The sequence below is a fragment of the Lissotriton vulgaris genome, unplaced genomic scaffold (genome assembly GCF_964263255.1).
Source record: "Lissotriton vulgaris unplaced genomic scaffold, aLisVul1.2 SCAFFOLD_1295, whole genome shotgun sequence".
Taxonomy (NCBI): Eukaryota; Metazoa; Chordata; class Amphibia; order Caudata; family Salamandridae; genus Lissotriton; species Lissotriton vulgaris.
The window spans coordinates 170,300-194,036 of NW_028251330.1; the positions used below are offsets into that span (position 1 = coordinate 170,300).

Below are 23,737 nucleotides of genomic sequence, written 5' to 3' on the forward strand. Positions count from 1 at the left end.
GAAGGTACCTTTAATGGTCGGATCCTGTTTAACTTAAGGACCCGTATGAATGAATTACACCCTAGACCTAGGTTGACCCAGTACGAAGCTCTGGAGGAATGGGAGATTGAGGCTGCAGAGCGAGATAAACCCCGGATGGATAAGGGAGTGAGTAAATGGTATCCCAAGCTTCCAACTCCAACCAAAGAGCAGAAAATGAAACAGTGGAGGCAATCTATGTTAACTGAAGGACTATTCCCTATGATGGGGGTGTTGGAAGAAAGGAAAGGAAAATGCAAAGAAAAGACCCATCACCTAGCACCTATGGGGGACTTAGATGATGAACACTTGGAAGATTTGCTAATGAAAAATCCACCTCCCTATGATGCAGACTCAGAACCTGTGCCCTCTCGAAATCCCTTTACAAATTATCACAGATGTAGGAGGGACAGTAATACAGATGGAACAGGGACAGACAGTAAAACCAGTGAAAGGGACGGGTTTTGCAGACCTAAATCCACAGTCCCGAATTATCAGCCATTCGGAGAAGATCCACCTCGATTGGTCACTCCGACAGCTCCGAATATTTATCCGTCCTTAGTACCTCAAGTATTGCATGACAAATCTGCCGGAAAGGTATTAGGAGAAAAAGAGAGAGAGGCCCTGTCTAAACAGCGAGATGAATTAGTTCGAACCATTGCCCAGATGCATCCCCATCCTGATTCCTTGACTATTCCAGTAACTATTGGTCCAGCTATTCCACTGTATAGAAATGACATGACTAGTCCCCATCCTCCTGTTGTCACCTCAATGCTGCCTACTTCTAGCATCCCGACCCCGAGGAAGGAGGTATTCATAGATGAGGATCAAGAGAGTGAGTGTGAATCTGTGGTTCTGATGGATCTGCCCATTAGAGAATCGAGGGCTAGTATAATAGGGACAAAAAGTCAGCCCAGACAAAAGGAAGTGTTGATTGAAAGTGCAACTGGGATTAAGAGTGCCACCTTGGTTTCCCCAGAAGAATTGGACAAATGGACAAAGGAGCTAGAGAAAGAGGTCACTCCCCAACCCAGAGCATTGGAAATATATAAATTGAGAATAGAAATAGAAGAAATGATGGCTGGGAACGTAGGAGTTGAGCGCCTAAGCTCGTATAATGAAGAAGAGTTACTGTTTATCAGTAAAAATCTTACCCGGAGCGCTAGGTTGCTCCATGAAAAGATAATGGATACGGCAGAAGAAATGGGAATTGATGTTAGTCGCTCCAAAATTCTTCAGAAACCTTACAGAGTGGATTTCTCAGACAAAGATTTAGAAAGCCTGAATGTGATGGGAAAACAGATCCAAGTAAAAGAATTGTTGAAACTCCTGCAGAAGTGGGGCGAGGTGGGGAAGTGGAGAACCCGGTGGGCAAAGAAAAAGGAAAGCAGCAGGGCTGGGTCAGTAACTTCAGAATTCGTATTAAAGGAAGTAACACCAACAGAAAAATTGTGCCCCATGAGGGAGGTCCCGGGAGGAAAATATGTCCATGTCCCTTGGTCCCGACAGGATATTGTGTCATTTACAAATGACTTCCCGAAATTACGGGAGAAGCCTGTTGATTGGTACAGGCAGGTAGAACGCTTCATAAAAGTTCAGAAATGTCTGCTGAAAGACCTGGATGGGTTTTTCGACATTGTGGTCCCTGTAGATCTGTGGACCGACTGTAAAATTGAAATTGATTGGCCCAGTGAGGAATTTCCCAGAGATGAGAAAACAGGTGCGCCTGCACCTGAAGTAATGAGGAAGTATGAACAAGTCATACAATATCTCAAGAAAAAGGTTCCCGCAAAGGAAACAGACTGGACCCGAATAGATAGAACCACCCAAGAACGTGATGAAACTGTTCACTCCTATTATGAAAGGCTACTGCAAGTGTTTAAAACATACAGCGGTATCGACAATGTGGACATGAAAGACATGACACATTTCAGTTACAGATTTGTGCTAGGATTAAGGCCCGAAATTTCCCAATGGATTAGAGACAATAAAATCAGTTGGCAGGGAAAACCAATAGATGATGTCTTGAAATATGCAAAATACTGCGAAGATGAAATCGAAAACAAAAGGAAGGCCCTCAAGGAGAAGGTAATGTGGGCACAGGTGAAGTTGGCTGAACAACAAGAACAGCAGTTAAGTAATTTGAATTCTAATAAGAACTCACAGAATACCACTGGTGGGGGAGGAGGAGGAAAACCCCGAACTAAAATGAGTAGAGAAGAGGCCATGAAGAAATTCCCGTGCCATGGGTGCGGCCAGATAGGGCATTGGAGAGACGAGTGTCCACACCTGCAGGCCGGTAATGCCCCTGTAAATGGTTTAAATCCACAGGTGCAGAAAGAGGGGACAAGGAAGAACCAGCAACAGGTAAAATTACCCCCAGTACCTCGCGCTCCTAGACAGAATTTTAAGAATCAGGGTCAGCAGAATGAAAGGGCGGAAGCATGGGAAGTCGAGAATGAAAGAAACGCAGTCATTCCACAATATTTGTTAAATGATACCTTCTTCTGTGAAGATCAAGATTGACGGGGCCTGAGAGGGGAGGATGAGGAGTGCGTACTTGGCGCCTCCTTGCCGGTAGACCAGACTGGACCATACATTGAAGGAAAGGTTGAAGGAAAAGATGTCACCTTTCTGTTGGACACTGGTGCTACCAGATCTACTGTAAGAACAGTGGATGTTCCTAACCTACCCCTCTCGGGAGAAGCAATCCAAGTAGTGTGAGTCTCAAATCAAATAATAAGTACCCCAGTAACCGAACCAATGGAAATTTCTATAGGAAATTTCAAGGAAATGCACAGATTTGTGGTCTGTGATTCCAGTCCCGTAAACCTGCTAGGACGTGATTTGTTGTGCAAGATGCGTTGTACCATTTACTGCACACCAAATGGTGTCGAAATTCAGACCCCCGATGAAGATGGCCTGTACAAACTGATGTTAGTTAGACAAGATGCTGATATAAAATCATTGACAATTGAAGATTTACCTGAAGAGCTCCAGTTAAGAGTAGTACCAGAAGTGTGGGATTTCACAGGAAAAGATGTAGGCCTGATGGCAAATGTGGACCCAGTTAAAATAGCAATAAAAACGAATGCTGTATACCCCAAAACCAGACAGTACAAAATGAGTGCAGAAGTGAAAGCAGGAGTGGCGACTGAAATTACCCGGCTGCTCGAAGCAGAAATAATAGAAGAAGTGATGAGCAGCCCCTGTAATTCGCCTATCATTGGGATCAAAAAGCCTAGTGGGAAGTACCGGGTAGTGCAAGATTTGCGCAAAGTAAACCAAATTGTTGTACCTTGCTGCCCTATTGTACCCAACCCTGCAGTAATACTATATCAGATTCCCTGGAATGCAGAATGGTTCACTGTCATCGATCTATGCCACGCATTCTTTTCCATCCCATTACATCCAGAAAGCAAATTCCTTTTCAGTTTTGAATTCGACAGCCATATCTATGTCTGGAATCGTGTCCCCCAGGGGTACACCGAAAGTCCATCGATTTTCAACCAGATACTGAAAAAGTGCCTTGAATCCCTAGTACTGCCAAGAGAGTCTGTTTTGGTACAGTACATAGATGACCTGTTAGTGGCATCTAAAACCCAAACTGACTGTGTCACTGACACCATTGCCTTGCTGAATCACCTAGGAAAGGGAGGACATAAAGTGTCGCCTGACAAATTGCAGTTTTGTAAGAACTCAGTGAAGTATCTGGGGCACCAGCTAGAAAAAGGAATCAGGAAAGTAACTACTGAAAGAATCAAAATAATTAGAGCAATGGAACTGCCCAAAACTCAGAAAGAAGTGAGAATGTTTCTAGGAGTTGTGGGTTACTGTAGACAATGGATTGTAGGGTTTGCTGCACTGGCCAGGCCCCTGATAAAAATGACCAAGAAAAGAGTAGAAGACCCCGTCAGTTGGGACAACGAAAGCATGAACGCTTGGGTAACATTGAGAAATTGCCTATGTACAGCTCCTGCATTAGGTATGCCGGACTACTCTAAATCTTTTGAACTATTCTGTGACACCAGAGAAAATTGTGCTCTTTCAGTTCTGACCCAGGAGCACGGATTAGTTAGACGCCCAGTGGCCTATTTTTCGGCCACCCTAGATCCGGTGGCTGCTGGATTGCCGGGGTGTCTGAAAGCAGTTGCTGCTACTTGTGTCAGTCTGGAACAGAGTGAGAACATTGTCATGGGACATCACGTCACTGTATATGTTCCTCACTCTGTTGTAATCCTGCTAACTAGAACTAAGACCCAGTACCTCACACCTAGTCGGCTGACTAAGTATGAAAGAATCCTGATTGGTGCTGAAAACGTCACCATTTCCCGGTGCAATGTCCTAAACCCAGCGACACTGTTACCTGTCCCCCTGGATGTAGAACCAGAAGAGGAGGGGGAGCATAATTGCATTGATCTGACTGAGTTCAGTACTAAACCCCGTCCGGACATCCGTGAAATAGCATTACTTGATGGGGATGAGACAATGTTTGTGGACGGCTCATGTTTAAGACATGAGAATGGAGGTCTGTGTGCTGCCTACGCTGTGGTCACGTTGACGAAAACCATAGAGGCATCATACCTAAGCGAGGTGAAATCTGCACAAGTGGCAGAGCTCATCGCGTTAACTAGAGCCTGTAAGAGGGGTAAGAACAAAAGAATAACTGTGTACACGGACAGCCAGTATTGTTACGGGGTTGTTCATGACTTCGGCCAGTTGTGGTTGCAAAGAGAATTCATGACTTCCTCAGGCACCCCCATCAGAAATGGAAAAGTGGTGCATAACTTACTGGAAGCTATCCAATTGCCCAAAGAATTGGCTGTGGTCAAGTGTGCGGCTCACAGATCAGGAAACGATGATGTGACCGCCGGTAATAGATACGCTGACCAAATTGCACAGTTTTGTGCTCGACATCACATGTCTCTCCAAATTGCATTGTGGAGTGGAAACAGCTGCCAACTTATGTTGTTTGAGAATGTGTCAACGTGGGAAGAACTAAAGGATTTGCAACAGGCAACAGACAGGCAAGAAAAAGGCAGGTGGGCTGCAAATGAATGCAAGTTGAGAGAGGATGGTGTGGTGGTAAGCGCGACTGGGGTGCCTGTGCTGCCTGATAGCTTGGTAGACCCCATGATCAGAATGATACATGAACCAACACATATGGGAAGAGACGCAATGTGTCGGGTGTTTGACAAGGTGTTCTGTAACTCAAAATTCAGGAACCAGGCGGAAAGGCTTTGCCAGAGGTGCCTAGTGTGTCAGCAATTTAATGCAGGAAAAAGGACTGTGGTAGAACAGAGTACCATTGGGAAGGCAGTAGGTCCCTTTGTCAGAATGCAGGCAGACTTTGTAACCATGCCAAATTGCAAAGGATATAGATATATCCTAGTCATAGTTTGTCTGTTCTCCAGGTGGGTGGAGGCTTACCCAGCAAAGAAGAATGATGCCCTAACTACAGCTAAGCTATTGCTCAGGGAGTTGATACCTAGGTATGGGATCCCAGAGACTATCGAAACGGACCAAGGTGGGCATTTTGCCAACGATGTCCTATTGGAACTCTGTAAAGCATTCAAAATGAAGCAAAGACTACATTGTGCCTACCATCCAGAGGCTTCTGGAGTAGTGGAACAAATAAACGGCACCCTGAAGTCCAGGTTGGGAAAAATGTGTGATTCCACAAAAATGAACTGGATAGAGGCTTTACCCCTTGTGCTGATGAGTTTGAGAAGTATCCCGAACCGAAAGACTGGCCTGAGTCCCCATGAAGTGTTGATGGGAAGAGTGATGCGGCAGGCATGGGTACCCGGACACAAACTGCTAAGCATTTCTGATGATATGGTGCTAGAATACTGCAAGCAGCTGGGTGACCAAGTGCGTTCTCTCTCTCAGCAGATTGGAGAGACAGAAGACGAGTGGCCAAAGACTCCAGCACATAAACTGCAGCCAGGAGATTGGGTGGCGTTAAAGAAACACACCCGGAGCAGTTGCCTGAAACCCAGGTGGGGAAAGCCACGACAAGTGATCCTCGTCACTACCACTGCTGTAAAGTGTGCTGGTGTACCGAAGTGGATCCACGCCAGCCACACCAAGTGGGTAACTGGAGAAGACGCGACTGAAGCTGAAGGCAGCGCAGCTGATGAGGCTTCCGAAGAGGAGAGTCCGGAACTAGCTGACATCGAGCTGCCGAGCACAAGTCAAGACATTGAATGGTTCCCCGCCGACGACCCGGTTCATGATCCAATACGAACCAGGAAATATTCCTACTTAGACAGTGAGTGGGATAGTCCAGGTGAGCTAGAAATAGACGAAGCAGATCAGGTCCACGAGAATCACATCACACCTGATCAGGAAGTAGGCCAAGTAGGGTCAGATCAAGGCATCGAGACTCCTCCTGTAACTCCGGAGTCCGGAAAGGGACAGATAGTAATTAGAGCTGACGTTCATGCAGAAGAAAACGAAGAGATCGAAGAGCATGAACAGGAACAGATAGAAATAGATCAATGTGCTCAGACACCAGAAATAAAACCACCTAAACAGAAAAAGCAAGTACGATTTGAATCTGAGCAGGGTCAGACTAGGAACCAGGCAGAAGAGATAGATGAAAGACCTGGAACTAGTCAGTCAGGTAGGGAAACAGAAGTGCCACAACAAAAAGTAAAAAGAGTGCACGAAGAAGGGCAAGTTTCCTCAACTACTGGGAGGAAAGGAGGCAGAAGTGCACCTCGATACGTCAAGAGACTAAGGCTCAGACTGAAAACAGTCGGAGAAAGACTGAAAGACCGAAAAAGGGCTGAAAGTGAAAGGGAGGCAGCCAAAGGAAAATCGCTGAGAAAGAGCGACAGAATAAAGAAACAGAACCGGCTGTATCGAAGCCCTGAATGGACTTACTTTGTGTTGGAAGAAATTGACGAACCACACCTCAGTGGCAACAGTGACGACGAGTCCATTGCTGATCGGAGTTCGGACGAAGACCCTCCTTGAGAGAGCCCAGAAGTGAACCTCTGGTACAAGGAGACGAAGAGGGGTAGCAAAAGCCTCCTGTAAGCTAAAATGTCTGATCCGAGTGTCTCTGGGAGATCCAGATGTGGGTGTCTCAAAACTTGCTGTAAAATATGCTTATGTAGCGTAGCTATGCTAATAGTAATGTGGATAGGACTAACAATCTTCTTACCGTTTATGATAAGTAAGAATCCTAACTTTTCCCCTACTGAACCTGAAGCAGTAGACGTAGGGGCTGACCCGACTGCAGAAACACCACGAAACTTAGAAAGACGCGACAAACAAGTGAGTCTGACACACACACGACCTAACTTAGAAGCATCAGATGAGGATGGACTACATTTTCACAAAATGAAAAACAGGACACATTTAAATGTTTTTGCTAACTAGTGCATTATGTAGAAGCTATGGAAATAGAAGACTGTTATGTCTGCATGAAGCTACCTACCTCAGTAGCTGAAGGCGTGACATACCATCATCTACCGTTAACCTATGGAATTTCCTGCAGTATTTTAGCTAGCTTGTTCTATAGAAGCACTTTGCAATACTATTATTCAAATGATGACGTAGTATTTTCTGAACTGCCTATTAGAGGACACATGAACCGTGTACATACTACAAGTGACGTGACCCGTTATATGGGAGAATATTTTCTGACTATAGGTAACATAGATTTAAATGAAGCTAGAGAATCTAATTTGACCTGTTCTCTGCAAGAGCAGGAAAAGATGTTCATAAAGATGGCAGACAGAAGGAGAGAAAAATTTCAGAAAAAGGCAAATGACGAAAAGGATAGAGTCCCTAGGTGGGCTGAACACATGGATAACACCTCGCAGGGTGAAGCTAATCCTGCCTTGTTGCTGGATTTTGAACGAAAGGGGAAACTTTGTATCCATAGGGAAAAGACAGAGTACTATAACAATGAATTCATCGGTTCCAGCGAGTGTGAACATAATTACAAGGTAATTGGAGGTTCGGGTTTCAAAAATGGGTCAGAACCTGTGTTTCCCGGAATATATTATATATGTGGGAACAAGGCGTATTTCAAATTACCGGATCACTGGTATGGAAGCTGCTATTTTGGCATTGTTTTCCCGAAAATATACCATGTGAATAATGCAGCTGGAAGCAATGAAGAAACTAATGGCTTAGTGCGTAGTAAACGCGAAAGTATAGGTGAAATTATAGGTGATATTTTTAGTGCACTGATACCTGGAATGGGGGTAGTTCTGAACACCCATAGAATCTGCAAATTGTCTACAGTAGTGGACCGGTTATCAACGGACACTGCTGCTGGATTCCTGATGGTCAATACCGAAATGGTTGCGATCAGATCAATGGTTTTACAAAACCGTCTTGCCCTTGACACCCTATTAGCAAAAGAGGGCGGAGTCTGTAGAATGCTGAAGGCGCAACATTGTTGCACTTACATTCCTGACAAAAGTATCGAATTAAAACAATATGTGAAGAACATAACTAATTTGGAAAAGGAACTCAAACCATTGGAGGTTGACAGTGCCTGGACGAGACTGACTGGAGGTCTCTCCTCTATAGGTAGTTGGTTTTCTAACCTAGGTAGAAATATTTTATGGAAAATACTGATGCCAATAGTTGTGATAGGTATAATTATATTGATTATTTTTATCTGCTGCAAATGCCAGAAGTGTAAAAAGAAATACACAGTAAATCAGAGGGGGGTGAAAAGAAATATTGATGAACTGGAATTAGAAGAATTAAAGAATACAATCTACAAAAAGGCGAAAAATCACCACTCTCATAGAGAAGCTGAAAGAAAACTGAACAATAAATTTGTTGAAATTGAAATGAGTGATATGGATGAATGAGAAAAGTTGGCATCTGTTTCCTTTATGTAGTGATGATAGTAAATATCATCAAAGAGGGGATTGATGGAGCAAGGATTCGCACGTGAAGCGCCTTGCCCAGTGCAAGAACCTCGCCAAATGTATAATACTACTAAAATCATTGTTTATCGTTTATTGTACGTTTTCCCAAACACGCGGGTGTCCCCGGATGCTTGCTTGTATGCCTTTTTCATATTAACGAAGCTTGCATTAAGGAAAATGGCTGCTTCGCCGAAATTCAGTCTGCGCATGCGTCGGTCATACCCATGTGATGTGACGCACTCGCATTCTGGAGGGAGTTTTGTGCTCATGCGCACTGTTGCAAAAATGGCCGCTTGTCTCTCACCACGCTTTCTGCTTGCTACCGCTGCTTTAGCCTATCTGTCCTTTCGCACTAAACCATAATGCTATAGTCATTATAAAGTAAGGGTTGGTTAATGTTCTATCATGGTATACAGTGTAATCATTTTGGATGTGATTTTAATTTGTTCTCGCTTACTTTTCATGTACCGCGTCTTTGTGGGTTGGGGCATACGTGAGCAACGCCATCTTGAGGCTCCTCTGAACCCTGTCAGCTGACCGGGGAAAGTCCTAACTGCGCAGAAGCTAAAACTAGCCAGCTGGCTCCTGAAGCTCGATGCGCCTGGGAACCCATCCCGAAGATGCAAGATTATACCTTGAACTGTCATACACTGTTGCTATATACTGAACTCGTGCATTGTATTCTGTATTCCTATGCCTGGGAACGTGAACCCGGGGGGCGGGTATGCAAACCTGAATATTAATTATGGGAAAGCTGAATTTTAGGAGGTGGTAATGATCGCACCACCTCTCTTGACCAATCATAATATGAGAAGCTGTCACTTGCAACATTAGTGGGTGGTCTGAGGGTCCCCTAAACTGTATAACTACCCTAGTTTAGCTTAGGAAAATTGTCCGACTTGTCCGAGTAGCAGACCTGTCACTGACCCTACGATCTCAATAGGTGCTCAATCTGAAAGTGCTGCGGAGCACTTTGTCCATACTTTCCACAAACTCCTAAGGGGTGGAAAATCCTAAGTGCTGGCGAAGCACTTTGCTGGGAAATTCGAAAATCCAATCGGGGTTTCTGGCGGATTACTTGCAGAAGGGGGTAACGCAGGCGTTGCTGTCCGAAGCTGTGGGTGTTGGTCGTACCCTGGGAGGCCCAGTCCTTTGACCCGAACCTGAGGGGTATCCTGTCCTGATCTGTCCGTGGGTTGTACCTTTTCGCATCTGGTGTTCCTTTTCCGAGGGTCCCTGTCCCCGTCTTCCCAACTGACCCGTGGCCAGGGTTGGTCTTCAATCTGAATTAGGTAAATATTGATTGTGGGTTTGCGTATCTCTATCTCTCTCTCTCTTTCTTTCTCTCCCTCGTATAATCTATTAAAGCATTTTTACCTGTGATATTGCTCTATTGCCGTTGAAACATCAAGTATATGTGTCTGATTTAGTTGGTTCCTTCTCCCCCCCCTCCTTTAGGAGCTCATTGATTCTATTATAAGTAATAGCTTGTTCCCATTTTGCCCTTTCCTTTAGTGGATTGCAGTGAACTTAGCAAGAATAGTCTAAAGTGATAAGGATAAGTACATGTTTTTAGGTCCATCCATAACTCTTGTCTTAGTATATAATTGCAGTGATTAGTTCTGTTCTAAGAAACCTACCTCTAGTCTTCCCATATATCCTAATGGTCATATTTTTTGTGCAAAGTTACCTATTGGTGTTGATATTGATGTTTGACATATTATTCTGCATATCGCTTATTGTCTTGGCATCTTCTCTTTGAATCTTCATATAAAGTGTTAAACTTCATCAGGTGTCTGTGGTCATTTTACAGAAAGTGAATAAGTATGTACTGCCGTAAAGAAATGTTTTAGGTTCCTGTCTACTATTTTCCCTTTTAGCTCCAGGTCCGTCGAAAGCTTGTGCCTGTGGTAAGTCAGGTGCATGGTAAGCAGAGGTAATCCTGAACCATTTATTACTCATAGAAGCGTGACAGGATTCCACCCGGTTCACAGGAATCACTAATTGAAATTGAATGCACGCCGGGGCCCAGTGCGTGTAAGAAATTGGTGACCCGGGTGAACTGCGCGCTCTATCACTATCACTCCTTTCTAAGTGGACTCCACGTTAGATTGTTTTTCACACAGAAGGTGAGAATGTGTATGAAATGTTGAGTAAGGGTAGAATGAGGCACCAAGCGTATTTTGTAGTGCCAACTAGGTATCAAAAGAAAAGATTGTCATTCAAAACAAGCTTCCTTAGAGGATCATGGGCGCATGTGAATCTACAGCAAGACATGGTATGAAGAACCCTGGGCGTCGTACTCTGCTCAGCCAGCAGAGTTTGCTGGGTTTTAGCAACTATGCGCTCCGCTAGGAACGCAAGTTGGGCAAAAGTCTGACTCCGTGGCAGAGCGGAGTACGAGGCCAGCCACCTTAAAATACTTTTTTTTAACCCACTTACCTGGTCTTCTTCCTGCCCAACTCCTCGTCACAGTGTCTCCCTTCTTCCGTCGTCCTCCTCCTTACGTTCCTCTATGTATTACGTCTTGCGTGAACTGTACATGCGCAGTTCAAGCAAGATGTAATACATAGGGGGGACACAAGGAGGAGGACGATGGAAGAAGAGCGACACCACAGTGAGAAGGAGGGCAGGCAAGAGACAAAAAAGTGGGTTTTTAAAATGGTTTTAAGGCTTTTGTGGTCCCGGGGCGGAGCGGAGCTCCACGTAGTTCCACTGAGTTTTTTTTTTTAACTCTGCGGAACTACGCGGAACACCACTACGCATACTCCGCCCAGGGTTAGCTATGCACAGATGCTTACATTCGTGGCATGTGTGACTGTACAGACACATGCTCTTCATCAACTGTAAAACATTAACCTCAATAAGCAATTGCTAGCATATGGACGCTGCTAACGTCTGGAGCAAAATCCTTGTAGACTGCCTAGCCAACCCCAGCCATCTTTCCCTGCTAGCAGGCTACAATGTCCACACAGTCGTTCTTGGTAAAAGTCTTTGGTGCATTTTGATGGTGCATAGCCATCTCCATCACACTTCTTTATGGACCATCCTTATATTATGTGCTATCAGGCTGCAGAGGTGGGGGAGGGTGGAGGAGAAGGTGAAGGTGCAACATAAGGAAAAGGGCTTGTGTCCCTGTCCTGGTAATTCTTCTGTGCCTGCTCTGGAGGGCCCCCTGAGGAGGGTTCTTCTTCAATAGTAAGTCTTCTCTTGTAAGGAAGTGTCTCACGTGACTGTGGCAAAAGGTGGTTTCATCAAAATCTTCCTGGTGTTAGGGTGAATTGAGAGGCCCATCTGCCAGAGGTTGGGCTCTTCCCAGCGTCTATGCAGAGTCCGTACCTCTGATTGCTTGGATCCAGCAGTAGATGAAGCTTTTGGCGTGGCTGAGATCTTCAGTGTCAACAGGGTTTTTGGCTTCAATGGGACCTTTGTGCTAGATTTGGTGGTCCCTTCAATGCCAGTTTCGGCTGAGAACGGGGATGCTGAATTGCCCTTGGATCGGGTAAGGCATGCTGGCCTGTGATGCTTGAAAACCTTGGGCCAAGGCCTTCACTTGGTGCCGACCATAGCCGGAAGGCGGCAGAAGCCCTCGAGGTGGCAGTCTCCTACATCTGTGCTCGGGGCTCAATGCCTGAATCCAGTGAGAGCAGTGCTCTCCCTCGGCATGGGACTTTCTATATGACCCTGGCTTCGTTGCATGCGTCTCAGAGCCAAGCAGGTGTGGGTACTGTCACAGGTTTGTGTGTTGCCTGGACTGCTGGTATTCTGGATTGACTGGATCCTCACCTTCTTTAGCACTGAAGGGATCGCCTTCCCAAAATATCTGGAGTTTCAGAGGACATTTGCTTGTGCATTCTCTGATGTGCCCAGCACCTCTTCCTTCTGTACCTTAGGGTCTTTTTTGAGTGGAAGGTGAGGCATGACTCACAGGAGGTGTGGTCGGGAGAGAGACCCAAGTGGTGATCTGACCACAGATACACTGGGGCAGTGTTGAGAGGGAATCAGTCTGTATTCTCCAGTATCAATGGCGGAGGATGACACGTGGTATTCAAAGGGCTTGGGGAGGCCAAACGGCATCCAGTGTGTCAAGCATTGGTGGCCAGTCCTCCAAAGGTATCCAGTGAAGTAGAGCGACAGAGAATTGAAAAAGGGCAGACTTGTTTTCTGATGCGTCAGTGGCGAAATACAATTGTGTGGTCCCTAAAGGATTGTGAGAAACACACAATCTTGGAGTCCTCTCCTTTATGTCCACATCCGATGGTGGAAAAAAACCACTCTAGGACGGCATCAGTGTCCATGACCATTGTCCAGTATGGGAGGAGTCACAGGACAACTTGTGACACAAAGACTTCATCAAAGAAAAACAACTTGCAAATGTCTGAGCCCAACACAAGATGGCAGGAGTATGATGAGCATATGTATCTTGCGCAATGAATGCTATACGCACATTCTTCCACTAGATGCAGCTTGATGCAGTGGGCCAACTTACTCAGGGGCATATTCCCCTTGAAAAAAACGTTTAAAAACTGCCTGGCATTCTTCACCTGGAAGTTTCAATACCAGCCAAACAATACTTCCAAAAACAAACTAAACACTACCAAAAATTCCATCACAACAGCAATTGCTCACAGCTAACCCTGCAACCACACATTATAGAGGAGAGCACCCAACCTAATATAATATGCTCTTCTAGACCTTTTCTCCCTCTCCCAACTTTTTTAAAATGATGTATAGCGAACAATCTATGCAGACCCTTGGATTGCCTCATGCCTAAGCAATGCTTTTCAATCAGTGAACCACATCTAGATACCACCCTTAAGGATTCCTTGACTCAGAGCTTCTTTTTAGACTTCCAGTTTGTCTGAGTGGCATCCACAAAGTATTGCAAACTGTGGTATCTTGCCTGCAGAATAGTTGTTTTGTGACATGTTGCATAATACAGTATCATTCCTCTATAGAACGTTGTCACTTCAATTGTGCCTGTAATTCTAGGTGTTCAGTGGCTGCTTGAAATGATAGTGGTTGAATTGCATAAATAAAGCTCACTTCTTGTTTAAACCTTGCATGACTGTGGATGATCTTTTCACACAAACATTGCTCCAAAACGTAAAAACATCCTAGTGTATCAGTGCTTTGCCTTCTGGTGTTTAATTTCTGGTCCATTTCTAGTGTGGTTTTGGCCTGTACAGTTTTATACTTCTTGCACATACGTGACAATGTAAAATCCAAATGGATCCTCTATGCATCTTTCTCATCAAAGGGACAGTCCTATCCACCAACATGCAGATTGGAAAGGGGAGCCCACTCGGTCACCCCGAACGTATGGATGGGTGCCCCGATCGCCCGGGAAACCGTTGCGGGCGGGGGGCGTGTCCCGGCCGGTATGCCCATAGCGGCGTGGCCGGAGCACGCCCCTACCGCCCAAAAAGGGTTGTCCTAAACACCCGCCCGGAAGTCCGTGTACCGCTGGGCATGATGGGGGCGCAGTCCCGCCTTCCTGCTGCTGGATAAAAGGCACGGGAATCCAAGGAGCCGTCCTCTTGTTCCTGCGCTCTGAAGGCTGCACCACTCGTCGCTCGTGAGCCCTCAAGGGAACAAGCTGCAGTTTTTTGAGAACTTGTAATCGTTGTTTTTCTGTTTCAGTCATCAAGGCGTAGTTGGAGTTCGAGTCACTTCGGGAAGACAGGCTGAGCTAACGGTGAACGCGGACAAGCCTGGCAAGAAGTCTGGAAAGAGCTCAGAGATGGAACGTATGCTGCGTACATTGGTGAACCAGGTTTCGGCGATGGACCGAATGTTCGGTAAAGTAGACCAGCTTGGTCGCGGCTTAGCGGCCCTCAGGAAACAAGTTGAGGCTCAAGCTGGCACCTCAGGGCGACCTAAGAGAGTCATAGGGCCGGCTTTGCCAAATATTACCCCAGGGGGGGATAAGGGAAAAAATAGGAGGGTGAAAGCGGGTCCTAGCGAGGCCCCAGTCCCGATGGAGGTACCACCGATCCCAGTAGCGCCAGCGGCCAGCCCGGTACCCACACCGGATGGGGGTTTGCCAATCCCTGTGGTTATCACACCGCTGGAGGACGATCAAATGCCCCCTGAATTAGCGCTTCAGTTAGCGGCTGTGTTACCCTGGTTGAAAAAGGGAGCGGGGGGATCCGCGGCTGTGGAAGATCCGGCCAAGGAGGCTAGACTGATTATTGAACAGTTACGGCAGACAAGGGATGCTGGGGCAGCGAACGTGCCTTCTATTTCCCCACAGGTGGCGAAGGTGGTCCCGGCAGATAACCAGGATAAGGCGACGGACACGGTTGGAAGTGCGGCGGGAGCCGGTAAGAGAGCGCTACCGATGATGGGGGAGGGCGCGGTACCCTCAAGGCAAGAAAGCTTGGCGCAACATGTTCCCATGGTTACTAAAGAGATGGTGTGGGCCAACAAATACATTAATATGTTTTCACTGTTGACTGATCATCGAGAGTTAGAATATGCCAAAACCCAGAAAGATTTATGGCACCCCAGTGTATGGCGGGCAACAATGGCAGAATTCAGGGTCGAGGAGTCGATGATGAACTGGATCAGGGCCTTTTCTATCTTTGTGGCAATTATCGCTGAACGTACACCAGAACTGTTGAGTGACTTGGCTTGTTATCAGAGCAGGATCACGAACTTCCATGAGAAGTATGGAGATGAGGAGTGGAAAGGGTATGACATGGCTTTTAGAAAAGCGAAAGAGTTTAACGAAGCATTGACTTGGGATTGTTTGGATACGGTATCATAGCATGCGCAGCTCTTGCCAGGATCAGCGTGTAGTTCCGGGTCAAGCACGAATGGCTCCAGGACATTTCCACAGAGGCAGTCACAGCCCTTTCGTCAGAACTACGGGGGGGGGAGTCTCAGCCTAGATCGGGCAGGAACAGAAATAAGCGAGGGGTGTGTTGGGGTTTCAATAAGGGAACGTGTAGCAGGCTGCATGGAACGTGTAGGTTCAGGCATGCGTGCTCCGGTTGTGGTAACACCTCACACCCTGAAACTAGCTGCCGATCCAGGGCCAATGGCACCGGAGGCAAAGGGGGTGCCAAGCAGGATTGATACGGTGCCCCGGAAGTCCACATCTTCGCCCGTAGATATCTTGGCTTTGACCCCTTGGCTGAACAGATACCCGGATCATGCGTCCGCCGGGATTCTGCGAGATGGCTTCTCATATGGCTTCAGGATCCCGGCGGGTGATTTTCAAGGGACCGCTTCTTGTAAGAACCAACTGTCCGTTCAGCACAACCCGGTGGTTGCCGCCAAAAAGATCGCCAAGGAGGTTAGCTTGGGGCGAGTGACAGGACCTTTTTGTGACCTACCAACGGCTGACTTTGTATGCTCCCCATTGGGGGTGGTGCCAAAAAGGGACCCGGGGGAGTACAGACTAATTCATAATTTGTCGGCACCGAAGGGGGCTTCTGTCAATGAGGCGATCGACCCTGAGATTTGCAGTGTAAAGTATGCATCTTTCGATGACGCAGTGGTGCTGTTGAATCGCTTAGGCCCCGGTGCATTGTTAGCAAAGTCAGACATTGAATCTGCATTCAGGTTGCTTCTGGTGCATCCCCAAGATCAGCGCTTGTTGGGTTTTACGTTTCAGGGGAAATACTACATGGATATGTGCATGCCAATGGGTTGTTCAATTTCGTGTGCTTATTTTGAAATGTTTAGCTCATTTCTGGAGTGGGTGTTCACTAAGGCAACAGGGCACCAACATGTGATGCATTATCTTGATGATTTCCTCTTTCTCGGCCCAGCGGGCACTCGGGACTGTGCACTGGCATTGCAGGACTTCTGCGTGCTCATGCGGAGTCTTGGGGTTTCATTGGCGCCAGGTAAGACAGTAGGGCCGACTACCTCCCTGGAGTTTTTGGGCATAGAACTAGACTCCGTGGAGGGGTGCTTCCGCATGCCGGCGGAGAAGATCGCCAAATTCAGGGTTTCCTTGTTGCAGTGTCTCCGGACTGAGAGAGTGACATTGTACCAATTACAGCAGACAGTGGGTCAGCTTAACTTTGCATTAAGGGTGATACCGATGGCTCGCCCTTTCTCTCGATCCATTGCCCAGTCCATGGTAGGCCTCAGGGAAGGGCACCACCGCACGAGACTGTCGGCGGAGGTTCGCCAGGACATGCTCATTTGGCTGGCATTCCTGGCGGACTTCAACGGCCGAGTGGTCTGGAGCAAACCTCCAGCCTCGTCGGAGGAACTCGGCTTATGGACCGACTCGGCGGGCAGCGTGGGGTTTGGTGCGATCCTCGGAAACCGTTGGTCGGCACAAAGATGATCGGCATGGTGGCAAACAAACGGCTTGACGAGTAACATTGGCTTTCTAGAACTCTTCCCCATCTGGGTGGCTCTGTCGGCATGGCCGGAGGATTTCAGAGACCGCTCAGTGGTATTTTGGTCCGATAACATGACTGTGGTTGAGTGCATTAATCAGCAGGCAGCACGCTGCAAATGGATATTGCGATTGTTGAAAGAAATTGTGTTACGATGCTTGAGATTAAACTTACAGTTCAGGGCGAAACATGTGCCGTGTGTACTGAATAATGCAGCTGATGCGCTCTCTCGTTTCAAAATGCAGGCTTTCAGGGATTGCTTACCCTCAGCGGAGCTAGTGGCGGCACCATTTCCCGAAGCATTATGGCAAATCGGTGCCCCGGACTACAAAACCTCGTGGCAGCCAGTTTAGCCCAGGACAAGGAAAGCTTATGAAGGGGCGTTCCGCTCGTACTGCGCCTTTTTGGGTCCGGCAGGGGAGTATAGATGGGGGCAGGAGGAGTCCTTTGTCCAATTTTTAATGGCACTTCATGGAGAAGGCCGGTCGGCGTCAACCTCAATTCGGTATAAGGCCGCCATATCATTTATGGCACAGCTCCATAGGATCAGGGACCCGACGGACTTCTTTCTAGTCAGGAAGGCTCTGCGCAGCTGGCGGCGCTTAGAAGGGTGCAGAAAGGATAACAGGCACCCGATAGGATTTGATAAGTTGACCACCTTGCTGGCTAAACTAGAAGAGACATGCACCTCGCGTAGCGAGGTAATACTATTCCGGGCAGCGTTCGCTTTGGCGTTCTATGGGGCCCTGCAGGTGAGCGAACTAGTGGCGGCAAATAAGAGAGATACGGAAGGAGGTCTGCGCAGGGATCACATCCAAGTAAGGGGGGATTCTCTGCTGATCTCGATAGCCAGGTCAAAGACGGACCAGGAGGCCCAGGGAATAGTGTGGTGTTGCAGCGCGCGCCAGGTAGTCCTGGTTGTCCAGTGAGGCATGTTGAGGCCTACCTAAAACAAAGGTTGACAACTTGGGGGGGGGGTGCCTTGCTGCGACATACGGACAGCACCCCGTTGACAAGGTTTCAGTTTCAGAGGGTGCTGGCAATTACGATTGCAGCAGCGGGCTTGAACCCGAATGATTTTGGGACTCATTCATTCAGGATAGGGGCCGCTACAGAAGCTACGGCTCTAGGTCTGCAGGCAGACGAGGTGAAGCAGTTAGGCCGTTGGTCTTCGAATTGTTTCAAGAGGTACGTGCGACTGCATATGTTGTAAATTACTGATGAAATGCACTCACACTTGTTGTCTTTTGTTTGGATTACACTTTCACGAGCCTGTGACGCAGGGCGGAAATTGGGACCGGCCCAGTATCAGCTAATCACCGCATCAGGATTACGGAATGGAAGACGGGTGGTCTGGGTCGTGGGCCACTCATACGTGAGGCGTGCCGGGGACATATTCAAGACAGGTGATGCGATCCACACATCTGAGGAATCTGGGTTCACGGTGTCCTTCCATGGGAAGGGCGGCCTCTGTATTGACCGACTGCAAAGTTTTGTGGAGGAATTATTACGGCGGCACAGGTCACCGCCATCTGTAGTCATAGTGCACATTGGGGGCAATGACTTGGTAAGACTGGGCAGACGAGCTTTAGTTGAGCACATACTTTCTGTAGTTAGCTGGTTAGCAAAGAGGCTCCCGGGATGTACGATTGCCTGGTCTCACATGATTCCCAGGAGGGTATGGCGGGGTGGTTTGTCCACGACAGCGTTGAACCATTCGGTAAAGAGGGTCAACAATAAAATGGAGAAATTGTTTCGCTCTGCTGATCTCCAAAGCATATCTCATGGGTGCATCTGGGGCGATCACTGTTATTCTGATGATGGGGTACACCTGTCCAGGGTGGGTAATGACCTACTGATAGGAGACATGATAGCTTGGCTAGTGGGTTTGAGGAGACATGACCTATAGGAGGTGTGGGGGGGCCAGATAGTCGGTCAACTATCTGGCCTGTGGCGGTAAGGTCATGATCGGTGAGCAGTGATTTCAAGGTCCCTAGGGGGGGCGCCACCCACTATGGATGGGGGAGCGCCCGGAGGAGGCGGCCATTGACCCCTCCCATGGGGGGCGGCACCCATTACGGATGGGTCGCCCAGGGGGGAGACGGCCATAGGCCCCTCCCAGGGGGAGACGGCTATATGCCCCTCCCCAGAATTTACCGGGGCCGGATATCCGCGCCGGTGGAAGAGAGTGCGGGGAAAGTGGGGGAGTCCACGCTGTCCTTCTTACGGATACCTCGCACTGGAACTCGGACGACCTTAAGATGGCATCGAGAGAAGTTACAGTTGGCTGCGAGGGTAAGTCCACTCGTGAGGGCGGGAATTTGGTGATAGGGATATGACACCGGTTAAGACCTTGCCGTTGGCCCTTAATGTTAGGATGAACAAATTTGAATGTAATGCATTTGTCATGATGTTAGACTCGGCTAGGAAATCTTTGTATTAGAGATTTGTTAAGGTTAGCCTGAATACCTGTCTTCATCAAATGTAATTGAAGTTGAATTTGTACATGATACATGAAACGTTTTAATTTAAAGTTTTAAATTTTGTTTCATATTTTATTAAATACGGCCGGGGGGGTCGTGAGGCCCCCTGCCTTCCAAAAGTTCAAAACTGTGTCTGTCTCCTCCCATTGGGATTGGTGTTGGAAGGGGTGGCGGCCCATACTACCTCATCTATGTTCTCACGCAATTCAATACATATTTTTGGGCTGATCAGTTCAACAGTAACCACACAGTAACCACACATGCAAATGTCACCTTCTGAGAGGATTCTTATTTTCTTGTGATGTTTTGATCCGTCTTCTGAGGTTCTTCCCCCAATACCCAGTGGGAGATCCATCCCTGCACTTCTAAATTCCCTTTTTCCTGATATCCCTTCCTCATGAACTCCATTCCACCAAGTCATAGGCCACAGGATCAAGCAGAAAGCCTGAGCTAAGTACCTTAAAGTGGTAATAACTCAGCTGAGCCATGCACTAATCTGGATGTGTATACTGGGAAAACATAAACTATGTGCATAATTTGGGATTTCTTTTGTGAATCACTACTGAATCTCAACCGTCGCCATTTTAAGGAAATGTAAGATTCCATCAATATTACCACAGTCTTCCAGTCCCATAACCACTCCTTACTCTGGATGTCCGGATGGAGAAGCATGAACAGCAGCCCCCAGCGCAGGGTGGTTGAAGTGGTCTCTGTGCCTGCTGCAAAAATGTCAACTGTTGTCAGGGGTAGGTTATCTTCATTGAAGCTGCTTTTGGGGTCATCTCGAGCCTGATGGAAAATGCATATAAGAATAAAATAATATTCCTGCAACACTTGTGGCACAATCATAGCAAAAACAAAAGGGCCTTGCAAGAGTCTCTACCCAGAAGCAAATGAACCAAGCTGACCTGGGGCCATGTGATGCTAATAATAATATTATTTGTTTATAAAGCTCAGGTTCAGCCCAAGGACCATCTTGGTGATAATATATCACTACTAATAAAGCCCTGATAACAAAGAGGGGGAGCACTAACAAACTAGGTTAGCAAAAAAGAATGGTATTGAGTGCTTTCCCAAATGGGAGCCAGTTCTAAATCCAACATACATGGGGCCATATTATGAAAGTGCCCCGGAGGTGCAACAGGGATTTGCGCCCACTTTGCGCGCTCCAGGGGACTTGGCATTAAATAAGCGGCTGCAGACACTTCAGCTGACAGTGCTTGTGCACATAAAGCACCAGTGCTATTATTAGAGGGCATCGCCTCATTTGCATGGGGGTATGGCCCCAAGTAAATGAGGGAATCACTTTGCCTCTGCGCAGAGGCCGTATTATATACTTGGGCGCAAATGCAAAAAAAGCTGTCAGTGGGAGCACTGAAAGGTGGCGCACTGTCAGTGCGCCCCCTGATAGCAGCCATCTGGTAGGGGGAAAGGGACGCAATGCCCCCCCCTCCCCAGACATCCCCTGGCAGACAGGTGCAATCGTTCACTGCACCCACATGCAAGGGGATCTCTAATTTCCTTTAAAAGTGCCGGCGAGTTGCCGCCTGCAGAGTGAAACACGGAGCAGCTGCTTCAAAGCTGTTCCATTTATCACCTGAATGTGCTGCCCCCAGGGCAGCTCGAGTGCTCGGCTGCACTGGGGGAAGTGCATTCTATGTCATAGGGTGCACATTCCGTTTTTGCGTCCGGTGAACCTGTTTTAAGATGCTCTGGGTGCAAACAGGGAAAGTGCATCCTACATAATAGGGCCCCTGAAAACTAATAGATCTTCCCCCTTAACATGGAAGGCTGATCAGAAGGACATGTAAGAGTAGGCAATAATCAGAACAAAAAAGCCTTCCAGATGAATGTTTACCAAATCTGTCCTTAACACAAGAATTCCATATTACCATAAAAGACTTTGTGTAAAAGACAAACTGACTCAAAATGAACAAAGTGTTTCAAAGGTAGCCTGCAAAGAATTTCACTGGCTAGGGAAACATGATAGCATTTTTTCAAACTAGCAGCCTGGTTACACATTGTCCTATCCTTGCTTGTCAGTCAACAGTGCTTTGCAAATTGAATTCTTGATTTCAAAAGTGAAATGACAAGCTCTTAATGCCATATGATATTGGTCAAAAAGCCAGGAAGGGCTGTGGCATGGGACCACAGACACCTGTGTAGTTAATGTTGCAGTCAAGTCTTTGACAAAGGAGTTCAAAGACAAACAACTCTTTCTTTAATGCATACAAGAGTCTTTTCATTTCTAAAGTTGTCACCCCCAAATCTGACAATTGTTGGCAATGCAAGACAAATGTGGTATCACTAATAAAGAACAATATGACACCCATTCTGCCACATGGTAAAAATAACTTGCGTGTTAGATCTTGGGTGAAAAATACTCTTTGAGGAATTTATCTTTTTGCTGCTTTACTCACATGCATTCACTCTTAACATCTCATGCTTTTGACATCTGCAAAGCCTGAGAACTACTGTTCAGTTCTCAAACACATACGCTCTCATAGCTGCCAAGGTTTCAGATTGCTATGTGTGACATTTTCATAATTTCAACGCAATTATGAGTGACATTTTAACGACTATGAGTGACACTTTCTTGAAAGCAACTAAGAGGATGGAAATATATAAGTATCAGAAATGACACCTATTTGACCTGGCTTTTTCGGTATTCATCCCCAGACTTTTTGCTTTTTGGCCTCCTGTTTTTTACCCTGTTTCGGTGATTTTAGGTCTCTGACCATTTTACCACTACTATTCAGTGCTTAAGTGCATATATTCTTTATGTACATTGTGTTTATGGATTGGTGCTTCAATGTTTGGCTTATTTGATTTACTACTAAGGGGGTTATATACAAACCCTTTCCGCTGCTGGTATGTCACTTTTTCCCATATTAAAAGTGATGCACCGGCGGCGGAAGGGGCTTGTAAATAAGCTGCCAAGTCCCAAATGTAGTGCACTGTGTGCCCAGTTACTGGAAATCAAATGATGCTAGTGGGCCTGCAGCACTGATTGTGCCACCCACACGAGCAGCTTTTCAAATGTGTCTCAGACCTGCCACTTCAGTATCTGCGTGCAGTTTTTAACTGCTGTGTCGACCTGGCAAGTGCACCCACTCGAAACGTCCCACGCCTTCCCTTTTATTACATGTAAGGAAACCCTCAGGTAGGCCCAAGATACCCCCATGGGCTGGGTGCAGTGTATGTGAAAGGTAGGGCATGCACAGGTGTGTTTTCCATTGTGTATTCACTGTCTGGGTTCATAGTGACAGGAGCAGGGATGTGCATTCACACTAGACAGACACAAGGGGGGTTGTGGGTGTTCTACTTTTCCTGGGTGACTCATAGGCAGACTAAATAGACTTGGCAGCATTTAGAGTAGTGGGAGGAGTTGTAGCTTGCACCTGAATAGACTGTGTCTGTCTTCCCTAATGCTGTCTCCACACCCTGGAGTGAGCCTGTCCTGAGCCAGGTAGAACTGGATTATGTATGCCAGTGGAACTTTGTTTGTGCCAACTTCAATGGAAATGTGGTATAAATAGTGGGGCCCTAACCCCAGAACTCTAGATAACTGCTTGACTAAGGAACCTGCCAGGAAGGAAGAAGTTTTAGTAAGTGCTGTAGGTATCAGAAGGGTAAACACACTAGGGTGTATGGCTGCACTCTACTCTCACTTACCAACTCCACTTGCTGCAGCACGATTCAGCTCAGGTCTGTAAGTCAGCCAGGCAGGCTCAGGCAGCAAGCCACCATGGCAATTATTACAGTTTGCTGCCAATATGAGAGTCCTCTCTGCCAGGCCTGTGGTGTCCAATGACAGTCCTGGCCACTGTTGCGCCGGTCACTCCAGTCCAATTGAAATCGGCACTGCAGAGGTTCAAATCTACTGCAGCTGCTCCTCAGACTGAAATAGCTGAGCCACGCTGTGACCCGGTGACTGTGCAACCAGCCATCGCTGCCGGAACAC

The 23,737-nt window shown here is 47.1% G+C and overlaps 1 protein-coding gene across 2 annotated transcripts in view; it reads right to left on the reverse strand.

Annotated features, from left to right (window-relative positions):
• LOC147662947 (cytochrome P450 2D15-like) overlaps positions 1 to 23,737 on the reverse strand; it is a 332,964-nt gene that overhangs the window by 30,879 nt on the left and 278,348 nt on the right. For both annotated transcript variants that reach the window (XM_086950772.1, XM_086950771.1), the window contains one exon: positions 20,421 to 20,562. In XM_086950772.1, coding sequence (XP_086806898.1) covers positions 20,421 to 20,562 — 142 coding nt within the window. The remainder of the gene's footprint in view (positions 1 to 20,420; positions 20,563 to 23,737) is intronic.